General features: G+C 62.6%; 1 protein-coding gene across 1 annotated transcript; it reads right to left on the minus strand.

Moving 5' to 3' along the window:
* Positions 1–3,785: 3,785 nt before the first annotated feature.
* TMEM80 (transmembrane protein 80) lies at positions 3,786–8,514 on the minus strand. Its single transcript, XM_065882265.1, has 5 exons — positions 8,494–8,514; positions 6,418–6,437; positions 5,504–5,597; positions 5,323–5,415; positions 3,786–3,991 (listed from the first exon to the last, which is right to left on the minus strand). Exons 1-5 carry the CDS (start codon positions 8,510–8,512, stop codon positions 3,786–3,788), a joined length of 432 nt encoding a protein of 143 aa, XP_065738337.1. The 5' UTR covers positions 8,513–8,514.
* Positions 8,515–8,591: the final 77 nt, after the last annotated feature.

The raw sequence follows: 8,591 nt of genomic DNA on the forward strand, positions 1-8,591 counted from the left end.
TGGGGGAGACCCTGGGGCTCTGGCTGTGCCCAGGTCTGGGCCCTGCGGGTTGGGGGAGGGAAACGCCTGGGACGCTGTAGGTGGGGAGCAGGGCGCCGAGCTTGCACTTGGGAGGCAGAGGCAGGCGGAGAGCTGGGCGGCGCTGGACCCCTGACTGCACTGGGCAGGGCCAGGGGAGGCCCCGCCACAGGCCGTGGGGGAGGTGCGGGAGCAGAGGCGGCGCCAGCTGGGCTGGGCCTCCCAGCGCAGCTGGGGCTGACCACATCTGGGTGGGGCACAGGGGGTCGGTGGCGCACTTCAGAAGCACCAGGAGCCCTGCTCACCCGCCTCCCCTGCCACCGGGACACCTGAGGCACAGGGGCTGCCCCAGGCCAGCCCAGCCCAGGTTGGAGGCACACAGGCCCCGGCAGCTCGGCCCCCAGCCTCCTCCCTGAAACTCCCACACCCCAACCTTAACCGAGAGCCTGACCCCGGCCCGATGCTTCCCTGGCCCTGCGTTTCAGCCTGCCTCTGACCCACAGGAAGCCGGCTAGCACGCCAGAGGAGCCCCCAGCCTGCCCCGGCAACAGTGGTGCAGATCCTTTGAGGGGCAGGGGCTGACCTCCTCAACACCGCTTCACTGGAGGAGGGGGTTCCCGCCACCGAGCCCCAGGGCTGGGAGGCGGCCGGCTGACTCAGAAGCCACTGGCTTACAAACATCCCCAGCACACGGCGCCGCCCCAGGACCGGACGGGGCGGGCTAGGCCTCAGGAACCCGGCTGCGGCCACCAGCCCAGGGAAAGCCCGCGGGCCCGGCGCGGCCCCTCGCGCCCGATGCCCCGTGCGCCCCGGCCCGGACTGCAGACCCAGGCCAGGGCCCCGCGTCGCGCTGCCACCTGGGGAAACTGAGGCCCGGGCAGCCCGCCCTCCGTGCACTCGGCTCCCCTGTGGCTCCAGGGCCAAAGCGGGTGCGGGCGCCAGGCGGGGCACTCACCTGCTCCTCTCGCGGCCCCGCGTCTGGCCGCCCACTGGTCCCTTAGTCCGCGCGTCCGTCCGCCCGTCTGTCGGAGCCTGGTTCCAGAGGAGAGAGGGACGCGCGGAGGAGCCGGGGCGGGGCGCGGGGAGGAACCTGAGCGGCAGGTTAGAGTCACCGTGCGCGGGCGGGCACTGGGCAGGGGCGGGGGTGGGACGTGGATGCCCCGCCCACCCCGCCCCCGCTCCAGACCCCGCCCCACCGCGGCTCCCCGCGGACGGTCCCCACAGCCACCCGGGTCCCTCTGCGCAAACCCCACCCCTAAAGCGGGGGCGCTGGTGGACGGGTGGGCGGGGCCCGGAGCCCATCCCTCGCTGGGGTGCTCTGGGCGACAGCGCGCCCCGACGCTGCTCTGAGATCTACCCGGGGCAAGCCCAGCTGCCTGCACCCCAGAGGGGTGGCGTGGAGTCCTGAGGAGGTCAGACCTGCCCCTGCCAGGTGCCCCCAACCTCAGGTGCCCCAGGACCCAGGGCCGAGTCCCATCCTCTTCCACTGGGGTCCCTCTGGTCTGGAGGGAGCGCTAGGGCCGGGCTTTAGTCTGAGTGAGTCTCAAAGGTAGGACCGTGGGCCAGAGGCCCTGCAGTCCAGCTCCCTGAGCTTGCCAGGTCAGGGGTGGGGATACCTCCTCCACGACCTAGGAGCTCCTGAAGTCTCTTTCCTTGTGTCGCCCAGCCCAGTGTGGGCACCTCCTGAGGAGCGGGGTTATCCCACGGCCAGGGAGGGGGGCGTCGGGACGCCTGTGGCATATGCTGTCCTTGAGTGCCAGGGCAGCGTTGGTGTGAGGGCACTCCGGGCAGTGACCCCCGCTTTAGGCCAGCCCCCAAGCTCTGCCCGTCGTTCTGTCTTTCCTCCTGCTGAAGTGACCCCCAGGATGGCCGTGCCCACCAAGCTGGGTAAGGAGGGCAGGCCAGGTGGTGGTGGGCACCCCCAGGCACCCCAAGGCTCCCGCTGTTGTCCTGGGGTGGGGGGAGCAGGAAAGGTGTGCCAGGACGTGGTCCTAGAAGGCCGCGCAGCTGGTGTTTGCCAGGAGCCCCAGCTAAGGAGACACAGTGTCCTGGAAGGCCAGCGGCATTGTCCCTCCCCATATCGCCAGGGCCTTCCTGCCTGTCTGGGGTGTTACTGGTGAGCTCGCACAGGGGCACAGGGAGTGGCCTTTGTCCTCCAGCCCCGCCCTGCCGCAGAGCCCTGGCAAGGCCTGGCTTCCTGGTTCTGTCTCCCCTCTGCTGACGATGTCCCCAGAGGAGACGGCACGCCAGCCCTTCCAGGAGTCTGAGCCTGAAAGGGCAAAACGTGGGAGGCATGCAGGGAGGGGAGCAGCTGAGGTGGGAGTTCTCTGCTTCTGAAATCAACGTGATTGGGAGCATTGACGCCCTCAAGAATGCAGTCGGGGGCCTCGAGTCCCAGGCTGCTCCGTGGCCACCTTGGGTGTGGTATGTCCCGTGGCCAAAGCAATGGGGATGCCAAGGGCCTGGCCCAGACTCTCGGGCAGGCTGTGAACCGGGAGGACAACAGGTATCTTGCCGCCTGGGTCTGCAGGGGAGGGGCTGAGTTTCCCAAAGACAGCAGGTGTGGCCATCGCGGCCTCCCCGAGCCCATGTGGGCGGGAGAGGGAGGAGCCCTGATGAGCGCACAGGAGGGTAAGCAGGGGGACGCCCCCACTGGCCTTCGGGGCTAGAGGCGCACGCTGGTCCTGAGCTAAAGAAGTTGGCGGCGCAGAGAGCTCTCTGCTCCCACTGGCCGCCTAAGGGTAAGACTGACGAGGATGACACCACCAGTCCCCCTCACTGAGGCCAGCCCCGGGGAGGCCCAGGCTGGCGGAGCGCAGCTCCAGGGCTGCTGCGTGGGGCCTGCAGCGGGCACGCGGCCTGTGCCCTGAGGGATGAAGGGAGAACCCTGGAGGAGACAGGTGGCTGCAGCCAGGAGCAGTTCAGAGAGGTAGAGAAGCTTCTTTATTTAAAAATACCGTGAAGAGAGACTATCCAGGTGCTCAAACACAACGTTACTCGAGACTTAGAAAATGTGAAATTGAGGCCAAGGGAAGTCACTAGAAAACATCGGCGCAGACCCCTTCCAGGAGCACTTGCAGAGGGCCTGGGAGCCGGACAGCACCCCTACGGGGGACTCTCCAGCTCTCCTCCCCTGCTGTGTGCTGGGGCTTCCAGGTCACCTTCGCCTTTCTCCAGAACCCCCAAGGGAAAGGTGTCAAGGCTGAGGGGAAACCCCCAGCCCCGAGCTGCCTGGCCCTCGGCAGGTGCCTCCTGTGCGCGGCAGAGTGCACCACCTGCCCGGGGCTCAGCCCACAGAGCAGGACCCCTGGTCCCTGTGCCACCCCGAAGCTGCAGGGAGAGCAGAGATGGCTGATCCCGGCCTGAGAAGGAGATGCCACAGACACCGCGAGGGCACTGGCCTGGCTGCCTGCCTTCCGAAGGCTTCGTTCCCCTCTGCACCCCGGATGTCGGTGGCTGCTGAAGCCAGACCCCCACCAGCCCGAGATGTCCCCGCGATTCCCCATAGACCGGCGGGACAGCCCCACCCCTGCTTCCGCCACACCCAGCCCCTGCCCAGCACCTTGTTCTGCCCTGGTTCCCGACCCCACCTCCGCCTCACAGACCCTCCACACCATCTGACCCTCTAACAAACACCGAGGCAGGTCAGCACGAAGATGTCCTTCCCGCTCAGCAACCGTCAGTGGGGGAGGTGACGGCTGGGGCACAGTCTGGCTCTGAGGAGGGTCTCCTGCCCAGGGCTGTCCCGCGGGCCGGGCACCGCCCACCTAGCCCTCGAAGGCAGCGATGGCCACTGCCTGCAGGACGGCCTCCAGGCCGTGGAGCGCCAGGAGCACGGCGCTGAGGGCCGAGTCTGCCCACAGCACCAGGGTCTGCCAGAGCAGGAAGTAGACGGACAGCAGGGCACCGCCCACCGTGAGGACCAGGCTGGCGGCCAGCGGTACCTCGGCTTCCATCAGGTTGCCCTTGGTGCCTGGAAAGCAGAACAGACGTGCTGGGTGAGCGCCGGGCTTTGGGACGCACGGGCCCGGGAGCGCTGACCCCCTCGAGAGTGGCCGTGAGACCCGCGCTAGCTTTGACCACCATGTGATGCTTGAGGACTTGAGTGAAAGATCCCACTGTGACCACTGCAGGGGACTCTTCAAAGTGTCGGAAAGCAAACACAAAAAGGGGCATGTCTTCCTTAGTGAGGAAGAAAGCCAACCGAGGCTGTGATGTTCTACTCTCGGTCTTTGGGTCAGTTGTGTGGGTGGGAGAGGGAATTTGGTTTTCTAAAGACAATTCCAACTGTATTCTGACACCTTTTCCTAATTCCACATTGACTGAGATTTTGTTTAAAATTTCCAAAAATAGTTCACTTTGGGCTAAGGTCGTCGTGGAAAATTTCACGCACATTTACAAAAAACAAAGCAACTGCACATTTTACAAACAAATGGGTCAGCATGGAAGACGCTGATCTCCAGCTGTCCCGGCCACGGTGCCCAGGGTGCCCCTGGAGCGTGAGGGACTTGCGGATGCCCAGCGACTCTAGTGCCGTTTGCCACCCTCCCACGGGCACGGGCTCGTCTGTGTCGAGGGTGTGCGTGTGCAGGGGCCCGGGATGTGCCGGCTGCTCTATCAGCCATTCCAGAGGCAGGAGTGTTTCTCAGACGCGTCAGCGGAACACACAGCGTGATCCCGTTTAGAAGAGATGTGCTCACGTCTGTGTGCCTGTGGCTGGGAATGGGGAGACGCGGGCCCTGATGGTGAGCTGTGGAGGGAGCGGGGGAGCTCTCTCGGGGCTCCTATACTGTCTGAGCTTCAGGACGTGAGGGGAGTCGGCCGAGCAAGCTTCTGGCTGGGGGCCTCCAGGAGCCGCACTGGGGAGGCGAGGGAGCCTTCACCCTCCAGGCCCGGCTGCCCTGGTGGGGTCCTGACAGAACTTTCCAGATCCTTCTCCTCCTGACCACTGAGGCCAACGGACGGGGAGGAAGGAGGTGGGGGTGAGTGTTTTAGGGCCCCAGGGTTGATGACTGAGCTGGGTTCTAACCTCAGTGCTGTTTGTTACCCAGCAGCTTGTGTACAACATGCTTCCAAACAGGAAGCATCCCCACCAAGGACGTGGCCAATATTCTTCGTCTTGTGGACAAAGCTTCTGGACAAATTAATACTTAATGACACTGTGAAGCGAGGCCTGCAAAACCATGCGTGAGCAGTTCAAATCAAGTGTCTCTAAGAACCATGTTACAAAATGATCAACGTGTAAAGGTTCACACATAAACCTAGCAACAATCTCAAGTACTACGTGGTTTTCAGTCAACTCACCGAAGTACAACCGAATCGCTTCCAGAATCCCCATCAGAAAGAGCAGAGTCAGGTCGAGGACCAGGTAACTGTGAGGATAAGTGAACACCTGGCCTGGAGAAAAACAGCCAACGAAGCTGAGCCCCTGCTGCAGGACACAGGGTACCCACACCTCTGAGCTGCCTTTTCGCACGAGACTTACTTTTATACACGGCCAGCAGGAGCATAGCTAGGAAATAAAGGGCATAGTACATTCCACTCAGATAGAGCAGCATCTGAAGAGGGAGCGATGAGAGCTGGCCAGCGGTTAAGGACTCTAAGGCCCAGCAAATGACCCTGCCCAAGGGCACCCACCTGGGGAGAGTGGACAGAAGGGGCTGCTCCGCCACCTGTCCAGAGGCCCTGCAAACACGTGGGTCCAGCCCAGGCACCTGCGGGTGGCCATGAAGACGTGGCCGACAGCCCCCTGCCTGGCTTCCTTTGACACCCCTCCTGGTGCCATCACACCTGGCAGGGCTCCTGTGGGCTCCGGGGTGGGGCTGGGGCTTTCCCCCAGGGGACATCCTAGCCTAGAGCAAGAAGACCGGGCACATCCTTGGCGACCGCAGGCAGGACGGCCTCGGCACCCCAGGCTTCCTCAGGTGGCATCACCCTGACCTAGGTCCCAGTTATAACATTGAGAGCAAAAAGTGACCTTTTTCACTTTCTTCAAAGAAAATGTCTTTCTCTCTTTTGGGGGGCAGTTTAATACCCACTAGCAACTTTCCTGAGCTCTGAACACTTCATATTTGTTTACGCTAAAACAAGTCTGTAAGTTTTCCAAGTGAGGGGTTTTCGCGTTCCTGCCCCCCTGGGCCCGGAGGGAGTCAGGCAGCCACCCCTCGGCGAGGGGCTGGGCAGGAGGCACCAGCAGAGGAGGTTGTATCAACTCTCTCCACCTGTTAGTGGACACCCTTCCCACTCAGTGGAATGACTACTCAGAACTTATAGGGAAGGTGGGGCTGGGGGCTGGGGGCTTAAAGCAGCAAAAGGCAGGGGCCAAGAGCCGACTTCAGGGGCCTGGGAGGCCTGAGTCTTGGGCTGACGGAGGTCCACAGGGATGCAGCAGCGGGATACCACCGTGGAGGAAGCTCTCCCTGGAAGAGAAGGTACAGTCAGAGAGGTCCCAAGTCCTACCAGGATGCTCCAGCGGCCTGTTCTCCTGTCGCCGCGGATTTATGGCCCGCAGCTAGGTTCCTTTCCAGCACCTCTGCACCCACTGTCCCTCCAGGGAGGATCTGACCATCTGCTTTTCTGAACCTGAGGCTGGGAGTCAGGGCGTACCCACAGGCGAAGCCCAGATCCACACCTGAGGCCAGATGCCAGGAGAGAAACCAGACACACAGCTTTTCTCATCTCATATCTGCCACACGTACATAGATGAAAACGTTTTTTGATTCAGGTTACAAGTCTCTGTCATTGATAATAGACGTTTGCTTTCCTCTGGAATTTTATTCATGGCCCCAAATGTCCCTCCCCGAATAAGAATCTCCTAAGCCAGCAATCTAGTCCCTTTCCAACCCTCTCCCGCCACACAGCAGTTACACATTCTGCCCGCGTCTTCAGATGACAGTGTACGGTGACGCGCCAATAACGACTCAGAATTTGCCAGCAGCGAGCAGGACGGTGCTCTCTCCTACTCCATTTCCTCCTTAGTCCCCAGGGGGCAAGAGAGAAACTCCCAGCCTGGGTGAGCCTTTGCTTCCTTGGCAGACTCGAGGTCCTCTGGGAGCCTCACTTAGGTGGGGGTCTTACCTGGGTCAGCACAGGACACGGGTGATGGAGAGGCAGTATGTGCTGAGCACGGGGAGCCTCAGAGGGTGCCGAGCACAGATCATTAATAAACCTTCATCGCGATATGGGAAGGGCGCTCTCTAAACCCGATCCCTTCTTTTCCCAGGCCCAAGCTAAACTAGGCTGCCTCGATACCTGTCATTATGTGGGTGGATCTCACGCTGATCGGGATTTTGCTCCCTTCTGACCCTTCTCTTGACAGTTCGCTTCAGAACTTCAGATCTACTTGCCAGCTGCCCATTGTTATGCTTGAGATGATGGGGCTCAGGGAAAAAATGCTGTTGAAAAACCTTCAGCGCCACGGGATTTAAATAATTGACATGAAGGGTAGCTACAATTAGATACGCTGCGCTAACGATTTCAGACCTACAGAAAGAGGCTCATTCTGACTAAAGAGAACCGTGGCTTTTAGAACTTCGCATCTTTTGTCAATCAGTCACTGTAATAACGATGTGGCCGTCAGAAGTTAAACGTGAAAGCAAAGAGGAAGAACGTTTTTTCCCTGGGTGATATACAAGGGGTGTGAAGCGGATCGCTCCGGTGTCAACGTAATTTTCCACCAAATGAAAACGCGCGAACCACAGTACCCGTGGCCTTGCACAAAGGTCTGGCGCTTGGGAACCCCGGTGCCGGGAAACTGTCTGAAGCTCAGACCACAGACTCTGCTTCTTTGTCAGCTGCCCAGCTCACCGCTCCCGTCTAGTCCCAGCCTCTCCTCGCACGAGTAATTTCGGAGCCTGACAGCTGACATGTGGAAATTGGCCTTTTCCATCCGGCCGAGTGAGCGCCCGGGGCCGCCCGCGTACCTCCTTCTGGTTCCACGAGCTGTGCGGTGCGGGCTCTTACAGACCCAGCGGTCAGGACTTCGAATGGGCTGCCGACCGGCCGGCCCCCCGCCGCCCCGCGCAGGGCGCCACCGAGACAGGAGCCCGTGAGCCGGCAATCCCGGCGAGAATCCAAACCTTCGCTCCAGAAGCCGGTCCCACTGGGCCCGCAGGCGGGGCCCACTCCAAACCGGGGTGTCCCCTTCCTGCCGGCCCCGGACGAGCCCGTCCCGCTCGCTGCCGGCCCGCTGGGTCGGGGGGCGCCGACCGTCCCCTCGGGGGGGCCGTGACCTCACCGCCGTGGCTCCACTGCCCCGCGCGTTCACGGGAAGCGGCGGCGCGGACCCGGGACGGGTTCTCCGGGCCAGGATCTCACCTTGTGGACACATGAAGTCCACCGGTTAACGACCCCGGCGAGCTGCACCCGCAGCTCGGCCTTCCCCGCACCAGGAGAAAGCGAACCAACCGAACCCCTCTCCCGGGGCGACCTCCGAGAACCCCCTAGGCCTCCGCGACACCGTACCCACCGCCTCACCTCGCCGCGAAGCCGCCATCTTTCCGCGGCCCGCCCCGCGGCCCGCCCCGCGGCCCGCCCCGCGGCCCGCCCCGCGGCCCGCCCCGCGGCCCGCCCCG

This window comes from Phocoena phocoena, chromosome 8 (genome assembly GCF_963924675.1).
Source record: "Phocoena phocoena chromosome 8, mPhoPho1.1, whole genome shotgun sequence".
Taxonomy (NCBI): Eukaryota; Metazoa; Chordata; class Mammalia; order Artiodactyla; family Phocoenidae; genus Phocoena; species Phocoena phocoena.